This window comes from Cebidichthys violaceus, unplaced genomic scaffold, assembly GCF_023349555.1.
Source record: "Cebidichthys violaceus isolate CVI_PGR_0920_01 unplaced genomic scaffold, fCebVio1.0.p SCAF_8, whole genome shotgun sequence".
Taxonomy (NCBI): Eukaryota; Metazoa; Chordata; class Actinopteri; order Perciformes; family Stichaeidae; genus Cebidichthys; species Cebidichthys violaceus.
Window position 1 is genome coordinate 5603738 of NW_027176964.1, and position 25944 is coordinate 5629681.

General features: G+C 41.9%; 2 protein-coding genes across 2 annotated transcripts; one reads left to right on the top strand and one right to left on the bottom strand.

Annotated features, from left to right (window-relative positions):
- Positions 1-154: 154 nt before the first annotated feature.
- On the top strand, positions 155-4912 carry abhd4 (abhydrolase domain containing 4, N-acyl phospholipase B). The gene is made up of 8 exons (XM_068738011.1): positions 155-339; positions 1253-1338; positions 1548-1652; positions 1762-2050; positions 3119-3306; positions 3390-3501; positions 3599-3785; positions 4214-4912. Exons 1-8 carry the CDS (start codon positions 287-289, stop codon positions 4301-4303), a joined length of 1110 nt encoding a protein of 369 aa, XP_068594112.1. The 5' UTR covers positions 155-286; the 3' UTR covers positions 4304-4912.
- Positions 4913-7064: 2152 nt separating this feature from the next.
- Positions 7065-25464, bottom strand: tgm1l1 (transglutaminase 1 like 1). Its single transcript, XM_068701528.1, has 14 exons — positions 25235-25464; positions 19976-20253; positions 19660-19851; positions 17024-17275; positions 14361-14479; positions 13550-13657; positions 12894-13071; positions 12283-12421; positions 11050-11242; positions 10549-10702; positions 9945-10229; positions 8681-8841; positions 8438-8574; positions 7065-8319 (listed from the first exon to the last, which is right to left on the bottom strand). Exons 2-14 carry the CDS (start codon positions 20250-20252, stop codon positions 8175-8177), a joined length of 2340 nt encoding a protein of 779 aa, XP_068557629.1. The 5' UTR covers position 20253; positions 25235-25464; the 3' UTR covers positions 7065-8174.
- Positions 25465-25944: the final 480 nt, after the last annotated feature.

Below are 25944 nucleotides of genomic sequence, written 5' to 3' on the forward strand. Positions count from 1 at the left end.
TTCTTGGGACGCAGAAGCCCCCAGTGCCTGATTTGTGAATTCCAGGTTTAGCTTTAGCAGTTTTGAATTCCACCAATTATGAATCCACATAAACAGACACCCGTCAGACTTTCCGTACCACTTTTTCGCACCATTGACTCATCTTCGCAACGGACCATCTCTGTGCTTGCTCAGCTGACCCAGGAATGAACGAGTTTGTGTAATTTCAAAGGAGATATAAAGGTGCGTGTGTTGTCAACCTCCTAATTTAATTTCTGTGAATGTAGTCACCAGAATATGTCAACCAATGGACCCCGCTACAGCAACCACCGATCGGATGCAGAACGAGTGTGAAACAGAGTAAGTCACGTTTATCAGGTCACTGTTTAGGTAAACAGACGACCTCCTCCAACTCACCGCTAGTCTGATTACATCACAAGCTAGCTAAACTTTAAAAAGCTGAATGTGTGTATTCTGTCGCTTGTTTAAGGACTGTGCTGTACAATACGTTACTGAAGTGCTGTGTCATTGTAACGTTAGCAGAACATTAATTTGGCGATAAATACACACGTTGTTATGCTAATTTGGTGTGTTATATATATTCATAGAACATTTGATGAATTAAGGGTTGTTATTAGTAACCGAGACTCCACAGCGGTGATTAAATGGGATTGTCTTGATCTGCCCCTCCTGTTTAACTGGTCTTTTTAAAGTGTTAAGCGCAGCTGTGAGTGACACGCTATGGTGAGCCAGTTGGATGACTCAGCATTTTTTTTCAATCGCACGTCGATTGCATAACAGGTAGACGGCCTGGTGGTGGTGTACCTGTGGGTAGTGGAGGTAGAAATGAGAGACTGGCCTATGCAAACATTGATGGCACTTGTTGCCAATTTATCTGTGTGTTCTTTTTAGATGTAACTTGTATCGATTAACTCAGAACATTGTGTGTGCATGCAGGCAAACAGAGTAGCCTGTTTGACTTGTTGTTAGACCTCCGAACCATCCGTGGAGAAAGAGCTCTGACCATTCAGCTGAATATATTCTAAGTGTCCGATCAATAATATACTTAAAGACATTTGAGAGTTTTCTCATCACGTTTATTTCTCACAGGTGAATTAATAAGATTAATTAATTAATTAATTAATTAATTAATAAGATTAATTCACCACAGCACTGACTTTGGAAGCGTTTGTTTTGTATACTCATGCTTTGAATGGTTACTATTTTATCAATCACCTCCTCATTCTTTGTTTTTTTTTGCCTCTCTTGTTAGGTCAAGTTCAATTTGGAACTGGTGGCCTTCCTGGCGTCCAACCTCAATGTCCCTCTTAAAGACCACGGAGTCCAAGATCCTTGCTTGTAAGACTGTTGATGACGTATGCCTGCAGATTATTAAAAGCGATATAAATGTTGCTAATCACTTGTAATGATATTTAAAAGCCTGCTAACTCTTTATAAAATACCCATGAGCCTTTTGTAAGTGTAATACGACACCATTATGTCACCAGCTATACAACAAACCTATCAGAGGGTATGCTGATCTTTACTCCTCTGTTTGGTCACAACAGGTATTCAGAATGACCTATGGGCTCGGTTTGTGACTCTGCCAAACCAGGATCGAATATGGACTCTGACTCTCAGCAAGAAGGCGGCGCGCAAGCCTGCAGAACAGGGTACCTCCCTCCTCTCAGTCTGTTTGTTTAGCGGGAGGAGACCGCTGTACTTCCACAGTGCTAATGTATGCATTATATGACCCATGACATACTGTAACTATGTCCTTAGCCCCGAAGACTCCCCTGGTGATGGTCCACGGCTTTGGCGGAGGGGTCGGCCTGTGGATCAGGAACATGGACGCGCTGAGTCGGTCGCGCCCTCTTTACGCCTTTGACCTCCTAGGCTTCGGCAGGAGCTCCAGGCCTCCCTTCCCCTCAGACGCTGCCAAGGCAGAGGAGCAGTTTGTCGCCTCCATTGAGCTGTGGAGACAGTCCTTAGGCTTGGAGAAAATGATTCTGCTGGGACACAGTCTCGGGGGGTACCTGGCTACCTCCTACGCCATCCAGTACCCTTCTAGGTAATGATACTAATGTGATGCCGTCTCAAACATCAGATAATGAGGAGCAGCTGCAGAACGGGTTACTCGCAGCTGGCAGTGATTTGGTGTTTTGTTGTTGTTTGAGAATTAAAGACTTCAGGAAGTCATGATCAATGGAAGGACATTAGTGAAGCCAGAGATCGTATTGCAACAGTGAACATTAAATGTCATGTTGAATATTTCTATCTCGTGTCTAAAATTCAGTTTTCTTGATTTTAAAGTTCAACGTTTTTATTTTTTATTTCTAGGCCAGGTGCTGTCACGTCTAGGAGTCTCCTCTGGTTGCCTGGCAACCTCACGGTGACAACCGCCTCCACGAAGTGACTGCGCCTCGCCACAAAATAGTTCACACCATAAAACCACAACTTGGAACTTTTATACTTTGGCTTTTGTACGGATTAAACATTTGGACTGAGCCAGGCTAGCTTTTCCCTCCGTTTCCGTTCTTTTTGCTAAACCAAGATAACCTGGCTGCACAATAAATCCTTATTTTTCGCAGGATTTTTTTAAAAATGTGTCATCCGATAAAAGTACTTTAAGCACAGAAACCTTGCACACTGAGTCTGATTTTGTTTTATTATTCGATTTGCTGTGAAAAAAGATGGATAGGGCTAGTCCCAAACTGGGCAAATGAATGTATGACATTAGCAAGTGCTTTGTGCTGGGAGATGAAGTGAGTCAGACGTTTGAATGTACGGTGGTTCTGAGTGGTCAAACAACTCTCTTAAAGCTTTTGACGGACGCAGAAAATTTAACCTGTTTCGAAAATTCCTAAAACTTCTAATGATGGGCAAGTTTTTTGGAATTTGTGTGTAAACGCAATGTGAGACAATTTTAGAAAAATTGTCAGGACTTGATGTGCAAAGGCCTTTATTCTCAGCAAGAAAGCTAATTTATGTAGATTAGAAAAAAATCTTGATTTTAGAGCCTCCTAGTGGTAGTATTCAAAAAGACACCACCGTGTGTTGCACATAAACTGATGACAAATGCATGCCAGTTAATCAAAAAATGAAGGAAATTACAATGTATGCTGCTTTCCTCTTGTAGAGTGTCACATCTCATCCTGGTGGATCCATGGGGTTTCCCTGAGCGACTCCAGACACAGACCCAGGAGGGTCAAGATCAGGGGACGGAGGTGGTGAAGCGGCCGCCCCTGCCACGCTGGGTGAAGGCTATCGCTGCCGTGGTTTCCCTCTTCAACCCACTGGCCGTCATCAGAGCAGCGGGGCCATGGGGTGAGACCACGTTGTTCATCTATTATAGCGCTGTGCCACGGCAACACACTTTCTGCTCATCTTACGGTGTGTCATTGATTCAGGTCCGGGCTTGGTGAACAAATTCCGTCCCGATTTCAAACGGAAATTCGAAGATCTGTTTGAGGATGACACTATGACGCAGTACATCTACCACTGTAATGCACAAACCCCGAGGTAAGCGAGAACAACCAATGCTTCATCGCATTTTTGATGCCTACAAAAAGCTGACCACTGTCCTGCCGCCTTGTCCGTTTCCACTCCTCCTCCCCAGTGGCGAGGTGGGTTTCCGGGCCATGACAGAGTCTCTGGGCTGGGCCAAGAGGCCCATGCTGCAGCGGGTTCACCAGCTGCCCCTCTCCATGCCCCTCACCATGCTGTACGGAGCTCGATCCTGGGTGGACAGCTCGTCCGGGGACAGCGTGGTCCAGATTAGGAACCAGGCCCTCACCCGAGTCATCGTGAGTAGAATCACAGAGGAGAGTCATAAGGGCTAGGAGTCCAAAATGTGCAGTTCAGCTTTGGGTTGGCCATCATCATAATTCAAGTCATGTTTGTTGCTTTTGGGTTGATATCTCAGAAACTCCTCGAGGCAAGGGCTCGAGGATGAACCGATTTTGGTGGTCAGAGGTCACTGTGATCTCACAAAACACGCCTTTGTTCCGTAACTCAAGAATTCACATGCTAATTATGACACGTTCACACAATTATCTAATGGGACATAATGAAGTGAAGAATTTTTTTTTTTGACAGTCATGGATGTAAACCGCAACATAACGTCGGTTGGCAGAGGCATACAACCGCGAGGCGGTGACTAGTCTTCTTCACGTGGTTGTGCGTCATTGCTGACTTGTCTTTTTTTCATTTTCTTATCAATCCCACTGTGCAGCTGATAGACGACGCCTCTCACCACGTGTATGCTGATCAACCAGAGGAGTTCAACAGAGTGGTGGAAAATATATGCAACTCTGTTAACTGATGGCCAGTATGCGTGTGTTTTGTAATTGTATTTTTGTGCGTAAAAGGGCTGAAAGTATAAAGACACTTCATGGCGGTTTTAGCACTACAACATGTGGAGCATGCCGGATGGTTTGGCGTTGGGGCATATCAAGACATCCAGTAGCTCAACATGAGTTTGAATGTTATTTTTATTTTTTCTCAGTCCTGTTCTCTTACCAACAGGTTGACGATATTATTGTTGCCAAGTTATCTTGTCATTTATAAGCTGACATATTGTAAGGAAATTGTTTATTTATAACATGATTGAATTAGTTTGTTAATGTGATCATACAGAGTAATATTTGTACTTCTTAAGCTAAATTATATTGCCCATTGTTGTATTTTTAACACACACTACTCTGAATGCACTGGGTTTACTGTATGTGTGACTGAGCAGCTACATGGCTACTGATGCACTTTTTGCATGATATTTTTTTTTTTTTTTTTTTTTTTTTTATATAAATGTGCCTGGCTTTAAGTACTGTATCAGATATTTTGTCTTTAATCCGTGTGTGTGGGTGGGGGTGTGGGTATCAAACCACTGTTTGTGTTTTATACCTTTGAAACAATAAAAGCTTATTTGACAAACTGCTGCTGTGGAAATCCACATGCGAAGCACTATGTGACCCAACCAGTAGAGGTCAGTAACAAGTCCTGTTAGTTTTGTTGGTGCTTTTTTACATTTCTGCCGGTCAGCAGTGGAAAAAGGAAATGGCTAGTGGAAGTCCTTCATTCAAAATGTTGCGTTCGTAAGAGCAGACAAATGTTGTCGCCGAAAGTGCCAGTCACGAAGGCAGAATTGCCCCAATCACTGTTATATTTGTCACATAATTAAATGTTATCAGTAATAAATTATTCAACCAGTATTTTAATGTTGCAGCTGGGCGAGGTAAAAGTCTTCTATTGTTCTGAAGCAATTTATCACATTTATTTGTTTTATTTTGTATTTTTGTCAGTGTGATACTACAAACTCGATCAAATTTGTATTTAATCATTTGAAATTTAAACCTAAATTTGTTTCCGCAGGGAGGGTGTCATATAGTACCCTGCTTTTTCATTGACAATTCTACAATTAAAATTAGATTTTCAATAAAAGACAAACAAATGCAAACAAAAACTGTCCATTGTCGCTGTCCATTCGAGCACACCAAAAAGTTCTGTCGATGTCAGCTCACCTAAAGAACAGTAGATACCAGTGGTTCTTTATTTCTAGCGCCGCCTGCTGTAACCCTCCGACATGTTGTGTGCACACATGAAAGAGTGTTGTGTAATTGTCACATATGGGTAGCTGTAACCGAAGGAATGTGCAGGTATAATAAGGAAAAATAAAGAAAAAATAATTACATTGCTAATAATGGTAAATTAATCAGTTAATTAATCAATTCATTCATTTATCGGTGTAGTCTGGAAAGGAGATGGCCGGAGAGGGCTAACAGAGTATTTATTTTTCTTTCTTTTGTCTCCTTGTATTTAGTTCCTTAGTTATTTTTGTTTCATTGCCTTGGGCCGCACCCCAGACCTTTAGGAGGGAGCTGGCCCACTGCAAGTCATCATGAATTCTGTTTTATAAGAGACTCACAATGCCCAGTAAACTACAGCCATCAGATAAATGTAGAGTAAAAAAGTTAAGTAAAAGGTACAAAATTCCCCTCTGAAAAGTAGACTCATAATAAATACTCATTCCTCTACTGCCTGAGCTCAAACTACAGGTTGTCATACAATAGGTTCCCTTTTCTTTTGCTTTACCCTATCTTCCTCAGTGGTTGATGAAATATTCAGATCTTGTGTTTTAGTAGAAGTAGCAATGCTAGAATATTCAAATACTCACCACTCCATAACAAGCACATCAATTTAAATGTCAAAAAGTGACAGCACACTTGTGTTTTCTGCAAAATTAACATTGAAATTAAAAGTAGAAGTACTCCTTTGACAGCAGAATGGCCCTTGTCAGTGCTATACATATTCATGTTTTTTTATGTGAAAAGTAGGTAAAAAGAGCTGTTAAATAAAAATCCAGTGCAGTAAAAAGTCAGTATTTCCTTCACAGCACTAAGTGCATGCGTTACACTCCACCACTGCCCTGCTTACCATGCATATCTTAAAGGAACAGTGTGTAACATTTAGGGAAACTAATTGGCAGAAATGGAATTTAATCTGCATAACTATGTTTTCATTATAATGTGTTTAATGACCTTAAACTAAGAATCGTTAAGGTTTTATTTAACTTAGAAAACGCCATTCAAATCTAAGTTTTAAATGTCTTCTTCCACGCAGTCCACCATGTTGCACCGCCATGTTTCTACAGTAGCCCAGAACGGACAAACCAAACACTGGCTCTAGCGAGATCCTTTTGCATTTTTTAAATAAGCTAAAGTTAGAGATTGGTACTGGTATTGAAACTCGGTATTAAATGTGCCATCTATCTCCATGTAGGTCAAAGATGAAATATAAAAATCACATACGTCTGAATACGTCAGACATCAATATCTTGAATGATGAAAGGCAGCAAAAGTGCGTCAGCTCACCTGCCTCAAGTTACACAAAGTTGAAATGAATCACTGTACGCATGCCACACACACTTTTTTGTTCTCCAGAGGAAAAAGGTTATTGCTTGAATGGAAAAGTACAGGTAGCCACTTGCTTCCTCCGTATGATCTCAACATTACAGTATAATCTTCCTTCTTTCCAGTAAAGACTTGTTCAATGATGAATGGAAGTAGAAAATCACTCGTGAGTCAAGCCATCGTTTCAGCGTTAGGTTTATTACCGTCACAACACACACAATACAGAAAAAATTAACATTCCAGGTAGATATGGTAGATAAATAGTGTAATGTTATTAAAATACTTTCCTTCACATTGTACTTTTAGTGCTCAAGTTAAATATCCGGGAAACCCGGTGAAGCTCAGGTGAATTAAGACCACTGTAGTCTGATATGGTTGGCTGGAATTCACAGCAGAGTCCAATTTTTCAGGGAGGTTGCGATGTACTTCAAAGCTGACTCCAGTGTTATTGTACACACCTTATGATGGAGAAACAGACAGAACAACATCTGGTAGAATTCTTCCCACGGGAACATTTAGTTTTTTGCATTCTGCAAGCGGAGTGTTTTATGAGCGCTAACTTGTCCAAATAAAGGAGGCGTTATGAATTTCTCATTTCATTTGGTGATTAAAACAACCTTTTAGCCATGTCCTTGTAGATTTCATTTTCGGGGAAATCTGCATCGTTAATTGGTACGGAAAAATGACAACAATAATTAAATAGTTAATCATTCAAATGTGACGGGGAAAAAGCGTGGGGAATTTTAAGAATGTGCCCTTTGCAGAATGTCAACGCCAATTTCAACACCAGTCCCTTTAAGAACATTCCCCAAGACCCTTCCTTCATGTAAGCCATGAGAGGTTCATAACACTTTTCACATACTATACTTGTTATGACATACAGTATTTACATTATCATGACCTGGCTGTCTGCACCTTCACATTCTTTGGTCTTTGGACAGTCTGTGTAATCAGGTTTTATAACTTCAATATACGAATGCTTGTTAATCAAAGCACTTAATTAGCTGTGCATGGTTTTTAAACCCTGCTGCAGACTTCACCACAGTTTAGACATTTCAGAGTAAGGCATAAGTGTGGATTTATATTTAAGTAAAAAAGTAAATACTGATAATGCTACAGTTGCTAATTGTCTACTCATAGTTTTAAAAACAGCCACATTTTTTTTTCTGTAGTACAAAACCAACAAGATTGTTTAAGATACAGGAACTTAGCACTTTTTTCATATAATTAGAGGCTCTCTGTTCATATTTTATGAGGAACAAATGAGACAGGAAGTGATGTTGCTTCTCATTGCTCAAGAACAACAATATCAGCCACCCCGTGCACTTGTGTGAGCTCTTTGCAGTCAAGGGACGCCACCAGCTTCCTGGGTCCGGGCTGGGTGGGGATGAAGTGCTCTGTCAGTGTCACTGTCGAGTGGCCGCCTACATCGCTGAGAGGGAAAAAAGAGAAGTGGGGATATTAGACTGGCGAGGGAAATGTTGAGGGAATTGTGTGAGTGAAAGAGATAAGGAGATTAAATAAAAGAAGGAGATGTCGCATGTTCTCACCCAACAACCACTTCGTGGCCCTTCTGCAGACCTAGGCCCTCCACTCTGAACACCACTCCCTTCAGCATACGTGGCAGAGGGTTGGTGAAGGTAATCTTGGCTGCCATCTCCTTGCCAACAACAGCTTCTCCCAAAGGCTGTCGGAGGGCAATTCAAAATGAGTCAGGAGATGTGAACAAAACCTTTTCCTGTCATTTCACTCTCGTGGTGATCCTGAAGTTCTACGGCAAAACAAACGCCTACCGTGACGTTGAGGTCAGGTGTACGGAGCCTGAAGGTGGTCTGGTTGGCTAATACTTGCTGGGTCTCACTGACTCTTCCAGACAGGGTCAGCATCAGAGCTGCCTGATCCACCAGCTGGTTTTGGTACTGTTGGTAGGGCAGCATCCACTCAATGGTTTTCTCTGTGTGGAGAGGAACAGAAAAGGGGCCTGGGCTCAGTATTCAGATTTGTATTCTATGCACGTTTTACTATAGCTACTGCATTCAGTTGAGACAAGAACCTTGTTCCCTTACAAATGAAAAGTCATGAGTAATAAAACATACTCTTGTTCAATTAAATATTCTCAGGGGTTTTGCTGCTACAGCCTTTTTTTGGTTTTCTATGACCTGTAGCTTTTGGCGGCTAACGTTAATAAACTTTAGATAGACACTGGTATATCATTTTGTAATGTTGATGTTTTAAACTTGAATTATCTTATTTTTAAGGCACTTTGCGGCAACAGAGACAAGCTCTAGACACCACACTGAGTTATTATCGCCTTTTAAGTTGATATGGCAAAGTTAGCAAACAGCCGCTTAATAGATGCGGCTCAACATCAGCTTTCATCGCTCTCCTTGTAGCTATGTTTTGGTCTCCACCAGCTTCTGAGAGAATAATAATTAGCTAATTGTTGCTGCTTGATTGTGGACAGGTATTGTACAGTAGCTTTTTAGAGCTTTTTTTGCTGCAAGCAGCGAGAGTGAAACAAAACAGTAGAGTTGCAGGCCTTCAGACCAAAACAATGAGTTAAAAGACGCTAAATCTCTCTGTAGATCCGGGTGCGTAGTTCACACTACAACCCTGAATTTCCACTCGCCGACAGTTTGTGGAGCTCTCCGACATAAGTCGGAACAGAAGCTAACGGGTTGCCTGTAGCTGTGAATCATGTTGCATTTGCAACACGGACCAAAGTTGTTGTTGCGTCTCGGGTGTTGGATGTTTACATACGGGAAATAGTGGAAAAGCGTGGAAACAGTGTGCCAACGACAACATCAAAAAGCAGGACTACGCCTGTGTAAAGTCTTGCGTGTGTTTTTGTGACAAAACGTAGTCTGGACCCCTCATCAGGGAATCCCCCGTGAAAGATATAGAACACTTTGAAAGTCGTGCAGTGTGAACTTGACTTAAGGGGGAAGTTAGATTTGTCACAGTGGATGACCTCTTTCCCATAAATGTGGCCATTGGATCCATCGTTAGTATGAAAAAATTAATTCCAGCAGCTTTCACACCCCGTGGAAAGCCTACCTTCATTGGGCAATAGCTCCACAGGCATCTGCTCCTTCTTGATGGTGCCCTTCAGCACACCAGTGTAGTACATGACGGCCACCTGGCTGTGCAGAATGGTCTGACGAGGATGTGAGCTCAGGTTCTTCACCAGGATGCTCAGCTGGGCGTCGGCACCCATCCTGGGCCCCTCGCCCTCCATCTTCACCTCAATGCACACATCTTCTGCCGTGGCTGTGGAGTAGACGTTTGGCTTGCTGCCATAGCGACTGGCAGTCTCCACGGCGATGCGTTCCTCTTCCGAACCTGGTACAGAGGGAGGAGAATGTGAGTGCGCCTCATTCTGTCTGATGTTTTGGGATTTATTGATGGACACAAGAGATATGGCACACAGTCCTTCAAACTAAGAAAAACAAGAGACGTATTTTAATATCGTGAGGAGCAGGTGAATAGTTGTGGGGTCAGACGAGGGGAATGTACAGCAAAATGATCTATGCAGCAAGAAAGTATTAAATCATTACATTTTTAGAGTGTTCCAGGTAGTGTAGAAATAATTCTGTCTGGTTCTGGATAATCAATCTTGGGTTGAAATGCAATTAGCAAAGTACGATATCCTTGCCAGTACCTTCTTGGTGTTTGTACAGGTGCGTGATGTCTGCCCTCTCGTCAGAGCCCACTGCTTTAGTGCTGATGCAGTGGCCGACAGCTTTCTTCTCACTGTGGATCTGGCTGAAAGTGGCGTCCAGGTTCCTCTGCCAGAAGATCTTATCACTGTTGACCTGATAGAAAAGTATCAACAAGTACAAGAGAAGTTTGCCTTTCATACCGATGATGAAGTTGATCCAAAGTGCACATCACTCTTATTTGTTCTTAATCTTTGCTTTGAACAAGTGGATAGGGAAGAAATTCCTAATTGTTATTCCACTGTGAAGTCGTTTTTATTTGAAAAGGATGCACGCTGATAGAGAACGTGTTTGCTTTGACGCATTAAATTATATCTATTAAAGTTTCACAATTGATGTATATGATAGTTCTAAAGTCTACCTTTGTAGACAACCTGTCCCTTCACTTTGGTACACATAATTAACCTAGAGAGAACGCCCACTTGCCAATTTTAAGCACTTACCTCAGCGAAGACAAACGGTGTGTCGTGTTTGAGGTAGACCTGGCCAGAGCGGATGCCGTTGACAGAGGCGGGGCCGCAGCAGAAGGTGCCCTGGCTGGTTTCCTGGGGAGTAGAATCAACAGCCTGCCATCCTCCATAGCCAGGGGGCAGGTCTGCTCTCGCCATCCAGCAGTCATTCCACACATGGAAGTTCCTAGATGGGATTAAATTATGTTTGTTTGAGGTCTCATTTAAAGAAATAGCTTGACATTTTGGAAAATATACTTCTTTTTGACAAGAGGTAGATAGTTTAGCGTAGCATAAAGATAGATGGAAATAGGGGCGAACAGCTAGCTTGGTTCTGTCCACTTTCTTTACTCAGTTTTTGTACTAGATAGAAAGTTAGTGAGCTGGTGGACTGATTAGCTCAGCTAAGCTAACCGTCTCCTGGCTTAGCGTCATATCTAACAATTATTATCTGACAAATATATATGAGGGTGGTTCTCATCCAACTCCCAGCAAGACAACAAATAAGAATATTTCACAAAAATGCTATTCCTTAAATATCACATCGTATATTCAACAGGAAATGGCACCCATAATTCTTGGGGCACTTTAAAGGTTCTATATAGAAGATTGTGAGCTTTTCGACTGCCTCTAAGCAGCTCTCAACATGGCGATTGCTGTGCCAGAGGCTCGCAGCTAACAGCGCTAACAGCGCAAACTACTGCAAAAGAGTGAGTGCTACGCTTCCGCGACAACAGCGTCGGTCGGGATGGCATTATCAGCTATAACTGCCATATGAGTCTAGGAATGTGGCCGTGAGCTGACCAGTGGGGAACCCTCACATTCACTAACATGCGCTAAAAGCATGTGGGTCGGCCCGGCTATGTCAACAATGTAAGGAGAAACTCGGATTACAACAGACAGGGAGAGCGATTTCATTCTCTTCTCAGGAAGACATTACTCTACTATATCTTTACATAGCAAATAGTGTTTTGCTGCTATATTCTCTGAATCCCGTATATTGCACCGCTAAGGACACAGTAGTACCAGATTGCAGATTGATACCAAATTAGCCTCCGCAGTCTGAAGGGAGTTGCAAATAATTGGACGAGCATGACTCTCTGAGGTTTCAAGTTAGAGAGGACTGCTTTCGGAGCAGATCTAAATATATGCCGCATTCCTACGGTATGGATTTAGCAGCAGGCAATTTTTCCAATGCCATGGTGTCCTGGCCATGTAAAGTCTTACCACACAGAGTCACTATTGAGGTAGTCAATCGGCTCCATATTCTCATCCAAATACACATCAGTGGTGAGGGATACGTCAGTATCATGAGCAGACTGGAAGTTGGTCACACTGCGGGCGGGTATGCCCAGACACCGCAGCACTGGTAACAAGGACAGAAAGAAAGTCATTAAAACTCAATTTACGAGGTCATTTGACAATTGAATTATGTTCGCAGATGCTAAGGCTTGAACATAATGACTTCAGAGATTTCCACTGTGATGACATTTGCGTGGTTGCGAGGAACTTTATTATCCTGGCTGACTGAAAGCACCACATGTGGCTCCATCTTTGACAAAAGTAGGAGGTATGACAGGAATGCCAATGCGAGGTATTTAGGGTGTATATGAGCTACGGCTTGCTATCAGGTGCTAAGGTCAGCTATAACTACCATGTGAGGGACCCTGTGTGCACGCACAATGAATGAAGTATTCTGTTAAAGAGTAGTGAGAGCTAATGAAAAGGGCCTGATCACGATCTTTTGTTAATTAAATTCACGTGTCCACTGGGAAACTTTGCGGTGTTTGAACACACACCATCACATGCTCTGTGTTTTTTTTCCCCCTCACACTCACCCGTTGTAGTGATCCCAGAGAAGACCCAGCACTGTCCATATGACACAGGCGTTCCATTGGAGGAGTGGTACTTCCTCAGGATCTCCACGCTGCTGCTCCACGCCGAAGGAGAGACTCCATCAGAGTAATTCCCAGACCAGTTCCCCACCAGAACCCCAGAGTCGTCCTGAGCATTTATCTGAAAAGATGATGGTGACAGTCATTTACAAATGGCTGCTCTCATTTACATAAAAAAAGAAGATTAATTTCCCAAGCAGAACATGATTAGGATCATAGCTACTAATGAAGACACTGAGGTCATGTCCTCTGGAATGTTCCTGGAATAATTGTTAGCTGAGGCTAGCTGCAAATTAAGATTAAAACAAATGGAGGGTATTTCATATGTTTTTGGCAGAATTTGTGTGATCAATGTATCTAAATTTGACTACTTTTGGGCCAAGGAATAGTATTCTGTTTTTTCCCCCACCAGGAGTTTATTCCTGGCAGTGTGGAGACTGCTTTGAAACAGCATTTCAAGTTGGGAAACAAAATTCACAGAAATACAATCGACAAGTTAACTGAATATATGAAATGTGAGCCTTGGGGGACTTGGACTCATGACTTCAGTATTTCTAATATCCTGAGATGGTGTGATGTCAATATAAATCTAAACTCACCATGGCAGATATGACTCTAACCACATTGACAGGATCCCCTCGGCCAGATGGTGGCATGTCACTCTTCTCCAGGATAAACAGACATGCTTCCAGGATTCCCTCGTGAAACTAAAACCAAAGAAAGACCCATAAATACTCAGCAAAGTAAATTAGTTCATTCAATTGGGGATTTTGATCATAGTATTGGGTACAATATAAATACATGTCTTATTAAAACATTAATTAAAAAATAACTACAATAATTGAGAAATTGTTCAAATTACGGATGAGATTTGCAATTTCTACCAGCCTCCATGCTTCACAGTATTTCACAATTATGGACTGCTTTATGGCACAAAACAGGAAGATGGTGCTCTTCTTTCAACACAAATGGAGGTAAAGTTGACAACAACAAATGGTGGAAGACTGATAAGGCTACTAAACATAACTAAAAGCATGTAAAACTGATAAATGAATAAAGAAAAGCTGCTGCTGGAAATTTGTATTTTTAATGATCTAATTTAACCTTTATTTTAGCCAGGATAATCCCATTGAGATGCTCACTCATGCATGTGTATTAATCCGCAGTTGAAAATAGTCCCCAAAAAGTTTACTCTTGTTTAAGTACCCTTTAACAAAAACTACTATACCCAGTTGTTATACAAAATTACTTAGCATTTTTTAATAATAAAACAATATATTTGTGACCATCTTTTAAAGATTTACATCTTCAGTTGGGGACAAATGGGCTGAGTGCCACAGACAATGATGTCATGTTCATTCAAATCCATTAATTCACTTTCGAGTCACAACTGGTCTTGATAACGCGTACCTGGCCAAAGTTCCACGTGCGGGCGCCTATTTGTTTCTCTGTGCCATAGTAAATCCTCCCGGTGTCATTCAGCACATACTCGTTTGTCTCCTCCTCATTATCCAAGAACACTGCGTCCTCTGGAAAGACATGATAATAATCTGGCATTATAATACTGACAGTTTTTCATCCTACATTGAGTATACACTTGAGTATTCTTCCTTTTATATACAAGTTTATCCTTAACCCAGCCTTGACAGGAATAAAAGGAAACTTTTTTTATTGAACTGTTGGATTCTTACTTAAGGATATGCTCTAGTCAAGATTTTGGCTTCCTCTCTCTGTGTGACAGTTACCCAGAATGCAGGCTTTTATCACCTCTTCAGTGACCAAACCACTTAAGAATGGGATTTATTTTTTACAAATTCTGTGAGAGAATCCCCTAGGCCAGGAAATGGTTAGGAAACACAATGACTCCATGGACCTTGCAGTGGGGCCCATGTTCATTTATGGGAAACGGTCTGTTTTGAGTGACATCAGCTCTCCAGACTTGGGCGTGCACCCCCGACATGAGCTCCACAAAACAGTGTCTTTGTTTTTCCAAAGCTTTTATCTCGTGCTGTTGCCACCATGATAAACAGTGGGTGGGGGAAAGGTACGTGACGAGAAGACAGAAAGGGAAAGCACAGTAAAAGTGTAAGAGCATTCGAGATGGACATGAGAAAAATCAAGTGGAAGGAAGAGGTTTAACAAAGTCATGAGGGACGAATGGAATGAGGGAGGGGGGGGGAGAGAGTTATGCTTGGGAGGGAGAGGGGTGAGGGGGGTGAGGGGGAGTGGAGCGTAACAGACTGTCTTGAGAGTTTACAGGAGAAAGGAGAGGTGGAGGCTGACAGCATCTGGCATCTGTGATAATTTAGCTTTTAATTTCTTCTTACTGATTATTTCTGCAATATAGGGAGAAACAGATGCGCGCGTGCACACACACACACACACACACACACACACACACACACACACACACACACACAGGAGGACGTGAAGGAGGAGGAGCAGACCAGAAAACAGAGAAATGATGCAATGGAGTGAGGATTTGGTGGACATACAGCGCACAGTGTGTGGGACTGGGTGGGAGAAGCACATAAAGGCAGGAAATACACATGGAGGCAGTTAAAGCGAGGGAGAGGACAGGTTGTCACCAGCTGCAGGATTACTGTGAGCTCGCCCCATGGCGTTTTTTATACAGTAATTGTAGGATTTTGAATTTTATGAGCATGAGGGAGAGATTGGTCTCGGGAAGAAGAGATTGAAAGAGAGAAGAGAAGATTGGGCTTGCTGCCAAAAGCAGCCATGCCATAATGAAAGACAGAGCGTCAGTTTTTATCAAATCCAGGTCTACCGTTTTTATTTTTATTTTGCTGTGTTGCAAATATATTTCTTTTTTTATCAAATATCCTGTGCAGGGAATTTACAGTGCACAGGTCAGCAGAATAAACAATGGACCTCATTTCCTAAGGCTTTATTAACTGAATCAGAGGATAATAAATATGTGTAATTTAAAACAATGAGACTGACCTCTGACATTATGACAAAATCCACAAGGTAAATGAGACCTACTATAGTATATAGTAGAACTATACAGATTGTCCAACAGATGAATAGAGACATACTGTACATTTGTCTGACTATCAGTTCTATATAAGTCAAAGTCTATCTCTGTGAAACTAAGAGGAGAGTGAATATGACATTGGAAACCCTCCTCCCAAAATGCTAATGTTGCTCTGCTGGGTGTGTAAATAGGCAACAGTCTGCTAACATGTCTAACTCAGGAATCTCTGTCTGTGTGTTCTCAATAGGCCCATTTCGAACGGGCACAGCACAAGTTAACGTGAAAGGTAATAAATATGTCGGTTGTGTTTACAGCTTGTTTCGTCTGCCCCCAAGTGACCAAAAAAAATCTTGTTATTGCGGGCTTAACTAAATAAGGGAAAACAACAAAATGTACATATTTTATGCATGTACATATATTAATACATAAAGAAAATATTAATTCAAACAAAAGTGTTTTAAAAGTGTGATTTAGTCATAAGCAAAAGTTAGAAATTCTATTTTGTGCAAACGTTTCATCAATGAGGCCATTGAAAGGCCTGTTTCAACTTACACACAAACTCAAGGTGGTGCTTAAGTGGCAGAACCAAGTGAGCCGGCAGTCTTGAATCATAGCCAGTGGGGTTACGCAACTCTCATACAAGGTCACGCTGTATCTTTTTGATGGACAGCAACACGCTCATGGATTGAGTTGGCCCTTCTCACCCATGTGTTACATTATATCAGGACCCCTTTCACAGATTAAAAGAGACAGACTTTGTGCCAGTACTTGCCATCGGAATGCTAAGGCTTTTCGTAATATAGCAGCTATGTTCTGGGAGCGCTTTCCCTGGTAATTGGGCTGTATCAGACACTTCTCCTGCAAGTAAAACATTGATTTTTTTGAAGCAACTCCGCCTCAAACAGATAATAATTCATTCCTGACATTTTGTTATGCAACATCGTCTGTGTTTTCCTCCTACATTTTTCTCCTCTCATCAACTATGCCTCCTCATCTTTCCTTCCCCTCTGCCACATTCCTGCCCTCGATCAGTGTAAAGACTCTGCACCCCGCTCACACCCGCTGCCAATCTTACCCTCACACCAAGGGTTGAAGAGCATGACGATGTTCTTGGTGGAGTCGTGAGTAGCTGCCGCCTCGCCCTTTGACAAGCCGGTTGTCACCGTGAGCCCATACAGGCCAATCACAGCACTGGCTGGCGAGTTGACTGACAGCTTGATCTTGTTGCTGTTCTGCTCTACAATCTTGGCCTCCCAGCGTTCGTCCTCCAGGTGATCCACCAGTGGGATGATGACATGGGTGCCTTTGGACACCAAGGGCAGGGGACCTGCAACATACAGGTTATGTTTGAGTAAAAAGGAAACACTAATATAACTTCCACGAAAAAACACCTGTGGTGCTGTTCAATAGGGCTGTTGGATGTTGATGATTGATACCACATTCACGTATGTCTGCTAAATATAAAATCACAGCCTTAAGACTGTTGCTTAGTTTAGCATGAAGACTTAAAAAAGTTAACAGTTAGCTTTCCAGCACATCTAGAACATTCAAATAAATAAGTTTGATCTCTCTTCTTTAGGCGGTATAGAAACGGAAGTGTAAGAATGACTTATCTGGGAAGGCCAGGCTAGCTGGCCTTCCTGCTGCTTCTATTATGCTAAGCTAAGCTAACGGTCTTGCTGGAGCTTCACATGTAACCTACAAATGTGCAAGTGGTGTCAATCTTCTCATTTAACTCTTGGCAAGAATCCGAATGAGCTTATTTCCCAAAATGTCGAGATTAAAGTTAACTGGATGCAACTGATTTGCTGTGAACCACGAGAGCAATTGAAAGATATATAGCTAACATTTCATATGAAAAAGTATTATTAATAAATAAAATGAAAAAATGCAATTCAGAAACACATTCCTTTAAATTTGAAATAAATGGCCTTTCAGGGCAGAACACCACAACTGATGCTGCAAGTGTGAACCAGATGTCTGCTACAACGAACACATCATTTTGTGTTTTTGCAGTCAAAATTTCTTTTGAACATTTTGCTTTATATGTGGGAGGGAAAATTCAAGTTGTGCAGCTCGACAAAGTGCTTTTCAATTTTTCAAATTTTCTGCCATCCTTGAAGATTTGGATTAAATAAAGTTAAGTTGCAGGAGTGGCAGTGGAAGAACTTCACTGATGTCAAAGTAATTCTGTTCTCTGTGGATGACGCAACCTTAGAAAACTGTAACCCACTATGTATCCCAGGCCTTCACTTGGCTGTCCACAGTTTGTCTGAATAAACAAAATCCTCTGGAAAACGTCCCACACTGCACATACGCACACATCTCTGCAGAAAGCCAAGCACATTTGTTTGGGTTGGCTGTTCCCTTTTACATGTCTTTAAGACATTAGCATGACTAAGACTTATTGACCTATTCTAAAAATATTTGTGGATGCTTTCCTCTGAACTATTTGCTTTGTGGCACCCTGCTGGGCTTTAGCTGCCATTTGCTGAAGAAAATATAGAGTCAAGCCATTGTTCTCCAGCCGACCGCAGCCAGGACTTCCTCTCTCATCTCTGAGGACATGCTCAAAAGGAAATCAATGAAAAACACTCTTTTCAGCCTATCGACCTAACCTTTTTTTGAAAATTGACTAAAAAAATCTTTATTCAGCTTCCTAATTGAACACAATAACCAGCTTTTAGTGCAACATTTACAATCTTTTTGACAGAGAAAGCAAAGGTAATGGGGGCCTGTCGAATGTGGAGGCTCAGATAGTTATGTGTCCATGGAACTATCTAAGCAGCAGGTGATAGCAAATCACCGCTCTGTGGTGATGTAAGGGCCATTTATTTCCCAAGCGTGTAGTGGATCGTTGTAGTATGAGGCCTGTAAATACCAGAGCGAGGTGTCTGGTGTCCTGCGGTCTGGAAGCTGTAAACACTCTGAGCTACAGTTGAACTGCTGCTCGATTTAAATGTGCCTGCTATGCTTGGCATTTTGACCACATTTCCCATGCTTTGTTTTGAGCCGGTCGCTCATTCCTCTGCGTTTCACACGGGCTTGTAGCAACTACTGGTTAAAGGGGCACTCCACCAATTCAACTCAATAATAATTCTCACATCATGGAAAGTACTACTCAACCTGTGAAAACAGTTGTATAACGTCTTCTGTGGTATGACGTACTAACGCAACCCTGTCAGATGAACTCAAGTACCCCTTCATCGACATCTCCCATCGTTTTCAGTGTTCTATTTCAACTATCCAGTTTTTGGAACTTGACCCATACTAGAAACTAAAAGTCATAGTATCTTGATGCTTCAATTTAGTTCATCATTTTGAATTCTTCTGCTTCCGCCAAAGTTGTAAAAGTACAATGCTAAATTGCTGGGGTGGCCGTTTAAGTTTTCACTATATATTTTGATTAATTGTTTCGCTTCTCGTCTTGTTTCAGTTTCTAAATCCCTTTTTTCCTTCAACCCATGTTTGGGCAATCTGAGTGCATTTCTCTGCAATAGGCAGTTTAATGCAACCCATTACGGCATTCTATGCTTTTTAACCCCTAAACCGTGCACTGCCCCCCTGCTGCTGCTCACCTAAATAGTGTACCCAACTCTCAAACTTTTTTGCCGCTGCTAATAATCATATTGATTCTAATTCTTTATCAATCATGGATCCTGTTAAAAAGTGTGCTGTCACACGGACAGACGCTGTCCATCCCTTCCATACCTGTTTTAAGCTCCAGATGCAGCTTGTCCTTGTCAGCATTGAAGGGCCTGTTGAGCTCCAGCTCCATCTGGAAGGTCTGTCCTCTGCGGATGATCAGCTCGTCCCCCTGATACAAGTCGGTGTGGTGCTCCTTCCTGTTCTGGCCCGTCTTGGAGCTCAGCAGGTCCACAGAACTCACCGAAAACTTTATTTCTGAGAGAGGAAGGTTAAAGGTGAAATTTAACCATCCTGCTATGACTATGTAAGGATCAACATATGTGCAACATGCAACGATAGTCAAGTTTAACTAATTGAATTAGTTAATTAGTAACATTACCTTCCATTTCCTTCGCTTCTCCATTCTCAGGCTTTGGCTTTGCGGGTTCTGGGGCCAGGGGTTTGACAAATTCCACCTTATCTGTAACATCATAGGTGCTGTTCTGGCGCTTACAGCAGCACGGACACATCTTCCTGAACCAGCGGCGACAGCCTCCCTCCTCCTGTTTCTTCTCCCCCTCTTTGTGAATGGTCAGCTCCACCCTGGTGGGTGGGGCTGCACCGGGGAAACGCCCCACCTCTGACATGCCTCTTACAGACAACCGCTCACCTGGCATTCTGGGTGACATTTTAGAAAAATTGTGTTTGTATTTCAGGAATAAAATTGCAGATACTTATAATAATATTAAGTCATCACATTGTTATGGCACACAGATAAGAAGACCTCCTAAAATTAAGCTATAGTGTAAATTAACAATTAGGAGGTCTAAATGGAAATGTGATGATAATATTTGTATAGCACCTTTCATACATACATTGCATTAAGCCCAAAATTTGTTGGGTTGTGACCCATTAAAATGAATCAATGTCCAATTGGGACCACTTATCACATGGTAGGGCCTTAGTGTGGACCAAATAATTTCTCCATCTAAGTTCATTGTATCTGACAATATTAGGTTTCAAAGAAAAAAATACAAGCCTGCAATTATGGGTATAGCTATCAGATTTGTTTTTCCTTATTTTCACTTTAATCACCTTGTGACCACTCAGATCTTCTTTGGGACCCATTTGGGGGTCTCAACCCCCAGGTTGTGAACCACAGCACTAGTGGTTTCTGTCAATGCAGACACTTTGGGTTTTATCTGACCAAGTTTTGGAATGTTTGCCACTGAAAAAAAACCCGGACTTTTTTTTAAATTGGAAGTACTCTCTACAAAACAACCACTCCTCATGAGAGAACTGCTGGCTGTGCTGTGGTTTGTTTGCTCTTGAATTAAAATAAATAATGTGAGCGCCACAAACAAAATTCCATTCATTTTATTGTATTGTGGTGAGAGCAAACCAAACCCATCTGCAACAACTAGACAAAAGTGTGAAGCTCAACAACATTGTCCATTAGACTGAGAGATGCAGTGTCCACACCGTAGAGGTCATTGGCAGTGTGCTGCATTACATTTCATTCCACTAAGAGTTTGTTTTGCTTTTATCTCCTCATCATACAAACAGCAAATGCACTCTTACTTTTTCCCACAATTACCACATTCCGGACTTGCACTCTCCTCGGCCGTCAAGCTTTCTCAAAGCATCTTGGGGCTGTTCAGTCTTTCGTCCTTGTCGGCTACACTCTCTGAGCAATCTAAATACCTCCTGTAACCATCTGGATTACATCTGCCTCACCCCAGCTGTTACAAAATAATGTAGTTTGTGTGTATATCTCTGTCCGTGCGCATATACTGCGGCTGTCCAGCACTGTAGATTATATGAACATTTATCACACTGTCACATCCCCACCCTCATACAGCGCGCCAATAATCGCAACGGAATTAGATCATTTGTCACATTGAAGATAAGCCGGCCCTCCCTGCCCAGCCACAGACTTTGAAATCGGGTTCACATTCAGCAAATGTCAACATTAGGAAAGTGAAAACAAAAGTGTTTACTAGAACGAAAGGAGGATGGGATGGGGGACTTTCCTTCTCATACCCTAATTTCCTTCCTTTTTCTCACCATCTGTATCTTCTCCATCTTAACATAAAAGCCACACAGGGCTGAGGCGCTGTAATAACATTAAAGCACCATAGGCGTTTTGTTAGCTCTTGTAAAACACCCATAAACTGTAATGAGATGCAGTAATCCACATATTCAGGAAAAATGCTTGTTTTTATGCAAACATGTATAGAAGATGTTGGGTTTATAGCCCCCTTCCTCTATATGGCAAAGTCATGACCCACCCTACTCTGCCTCTGATTAGCTAGTGCTCGTTACCTTCGTTGGCTGGGTTGGTTAGGCAGACGGAGAGGAAGGGTCTGCAATTTCACACAGAGGCGCAGAGAAACGGGACTCTTTTCTTTAACCATGCACTGTCCATTTTTTTAACTGAAATGACAGACTTCATCACCCGTAGCTAGCTAGCTAATGAACGCTAACTCTTTGAATTAGTTAAAAACTGTGTCTCCATGTGACAAAGTGATTGAGAACACACCATTTGTCCACATATTAGCATTAGCTTTATTTGTGATTTAGCATACCCACCATGTGTTCCAGAGTCTAGAGTAGGAGGCACCAATCATTTCCTGTATTTATACGCTGGATGATGTCAGCAGCGATGTCATGGGGTCAGACCAGGTATGTGGGGGATTAGATTATGTATAGGTATGTATGTAGGTTAGTTGTGATCTGTTATGCATTGTTGAGAGTGTATAGCAAATTGTGAACTATCTAAAAGTGTTCGCTACCTAAAGGTGTGCAGTAAACTATAGCTTGTGTCCCTTAACTATTTGAGGAAGTAATTGGTGTCACCTGCACTCATGGTATGAGCTAGATCCTGCTGATGGGAGGCTCTATATAAGCAGATGACTTTGACTGTTACAGGGGAGAGGAAGGAATATCAGGGTGTAGTTGTGCACACGTGATAGGTTAATCTCAGTTACTTTATGATGAGTTGAGTTTCGCTAAGCTAAATTAAGCTAAGTTTGTTTTGTTTACATGTTTGGTTACATGTGTAGCAGGGCTACTTTTGTAAATAAAACACATTTTGTTATCTAGACAAAGTATCTCGTGTCTGCCTCCTACCGCTTTCCAAGCCACTCCAGTCAGGCTTCACCACACTCCGGCTGACTTTTTTTAAATTTTTGCAGCTAATTTCACAACAAGACTTGTCAAAAAGGCTCTTGAATATGTGCTTGATGGCTACTTGCATTACATTACACTAAAAGACTGAGACTAAAGCTAATAAGTTTTCCCTGGAGTTTACTGGAGTGTAAACTTCTCCAAAACCAGTAGGCTACAAGCCGCTATCGTTAGCTTAACTCGTGAAATAGGAGCACCTTGGCTCCCACACGGGACGTTCTGTTCACTTACAGTCCTGTACAATGATTCTTAAAGCAACTAACCCTAAATAGTAATGTAGTAGTATGCCACTTGGCTTTCAAAGTAAGGCTAGGCTACTTTTGTATGTAGTAAGTGCTGAGTAAGTGAACGTCTGCTGCAGATAAGCACACTGTTATTCCTAGTTGGCAGTGCAGATATAACTGGATAATAACTGTTGGCGAGGACGTTTACCAAATGGTCAATTGCACATCTACTTAGCTCTATGTGTACTCCACATGTCTCATTATTTTTGTTTCAGCTAAACTTTATCATTCTGCTTGCAAACTAAAGCGAAAAGTTGAGACCGAATAGGTGACAAAGTTACAGCACCTAGGCTATTTTATAAAGATAAGCAGCAGAGAGAGAGTCTTTGATGAAGCTCTGTTTTCTATTGATTTCATGGTTAAATATTTGCATGGGACAGGTGTATCAAACGAGCTGAGCACACTGGTTTTGAGAAAAAAAGAAGCAATGCTGGTATGTTATGTGACAGTTCAAAGACAGCTGAGGAACAGGTGGTAGGGAGGGGCGCCTCACAGTATCACACCCTAAAAATCTGTGTGTGTGTGTGTGTGTGTGTGTGTGTGTGTGTGTGTGTGTGTGTGTGTGTGCACTCACTATCTGTGTGTGATATTGGGGCCACTTCTGATTTTTCAACTCTTTTACTTCCTGAGTTCATCTGCCGGTCAGATCACATTCCCCTTCCTTAAACTGTTTCCAGATGCTCTAAATATTTGGCAAAAAACATTCGTAATCATTGTGACAGACACAATGGATCGAGTCAGCTGTGCGTATTGCTACACGACCCCCACCCAAAACCGAAGTCATGCTCACTGAACCAACCATTCTGGGTTGCCATTGCTGCATCTCTAATTTTAGTGAAAATAAACCCTCACGTGCATTGAAATAAAGTGAAATGCATGACAGGATTCAAAACATTTTGGATAGCAATGCCTTTTACTACCCACTCAGACACTCGATGACCAAATATTTGAGTTGATAAAAGGCAAGCGACAACTGTAATTGGCCAAATAGTACTGCAAGTATGGGTTATTTTCAAATGTAACAACTGAACAAAAGCTTATTCAGGCTGTTTTGTTCGTAATTTGTGTCTTCACAGACTTTAATAAAGCCAAGTTATCTCACCACTGCACCTTAGGTGGTTTAAAATTGCCCAATTAGAGTCATCCACTCAACCCCCCTAAAACCATGAAAAGCCATTCCACAAGCCTAATTTTTGTCTGCTCTTCCCTCACACTTTAATGCACAAATTTAAATGGATTTATAATACAGCCGCCAGCCAAGCTTGAAAACAAGTGTTTCTTCTTCATCTTTTGTCCCCTCCCTATCATGTATCACTGCTTCCTCCATTATGCTGTGCCCTCTCCCTCTGCAGCTCTGCACTTCTGCTCGGTTTGTGTTGGCATGCCGGCCCCTCTGGTATGCCCACTGGCCCCCCGAGATAAGCGCTTCGAATTCAAGTCACTGTTTCCAAACAACAACGCTGAGGCTTTACATGGCCAGCCTTGTCTGGTGATGTATAAAATTACTGAACTGATAAAAAAAAATGTTACAGCATATAGTAAAAGCCATTACATGCAGAAAAAAAAGAAATGGTTTAAATCCCATGCACTGCACATCTGTCACAGTCTCTGAGAAGAAAAGGCATAGCTGCAGCTGGTTGGCCACCAACCAACAAGGCTGAGGGCATTAAAATACCTTAACTAATTGACTGTTCTTTACTGAATATGGAAAACTTTTCTTTCTTTCTTTTTTTAAGTGAGTATGATAGCAAACCAACTTCTTGGAGATTGGAAGGATGGAAAGGTTTCTTCATATCAACTGCTGGAAACCATTCAGGGGAGCTGATGGTTGGAGTTTTGTTGCAACAAAAGTTCAGCAAGATCATGGCTGAACTTCACATTTAGAGCTGCAAGATCATGAGGAATTACAATATGTTGAAGTTCAACAAAGGTACAAAAACAGGCCTTATAAACGTACGTTTTTTTTATGGTCTCTCATTTTTGTAAACGTGCTTAAATGTCTCTGTCTGTCTTTATAGGATGTGAGCCTCCCTCTCTGGGGAGGATCATCCTCAAAGGCTCAATTGTAAGGGAGATCTGGTGTAAAAGAAGAACCCGTTAGGTCATGCGCCTACCCGCTTCAAGTTTGCACTTCACTTAACATCTCTTTTTAAAGAAAAAAAACAAATACTCGGAGCAAATCTTACTTTATCTCTGTGAATTCTGCTGTGGATCCGCGATGAATCCTCCACTTCGTCCCGAGTAGGCGTATTATCTCTCAGCGTCAAACTTTTGGGAAAGTTTATTTTACTTCACTCGCTCCGTTCTTGAATCAGAATACTTAACGCCTGTCCCGAAATGTAGCGCATGGTACTTTTTAAGCGGACACACACACACAGATACAGACACACACACACAGACACACACACACACACACGCCCCTATTCCTCGCAGCTCAGCCCACCCAGCCCCACCCTGCGCGGACTGAAGTTTCCCCACACAGGAGGCCCCCGTTGAGTTGAGCGCGCGCGCTACGTAAAAGAGCGCACGTATTGTTTTAGGCTACATGATGAGTGGCGCACATGTCACACACACCCACACGAGGGAAGGGGAGTTTGTTACGCAATAATAAGCATTATTTGACACACAGGGAGTGGAAGCAGAGGAGGAGGGCAGGAAGATAAGTATTTGATGTCTGGATGTGTATGGTGTGTCACCCAATAAAACGGTAGTTACTCCAGCCATTTATACAGTAATTTGGTATGCCAAGCAGAATAAAGACAAATCATAATACCAATCTTCACTGAGAAAAAAATGGGGAATCTCTAAATGTCAGCCCATGAAGATGGGTAAATTGTACTATCATTACCACAAATGTTGTATATCTACAGTACACTACACACATGAAGCACCAAAA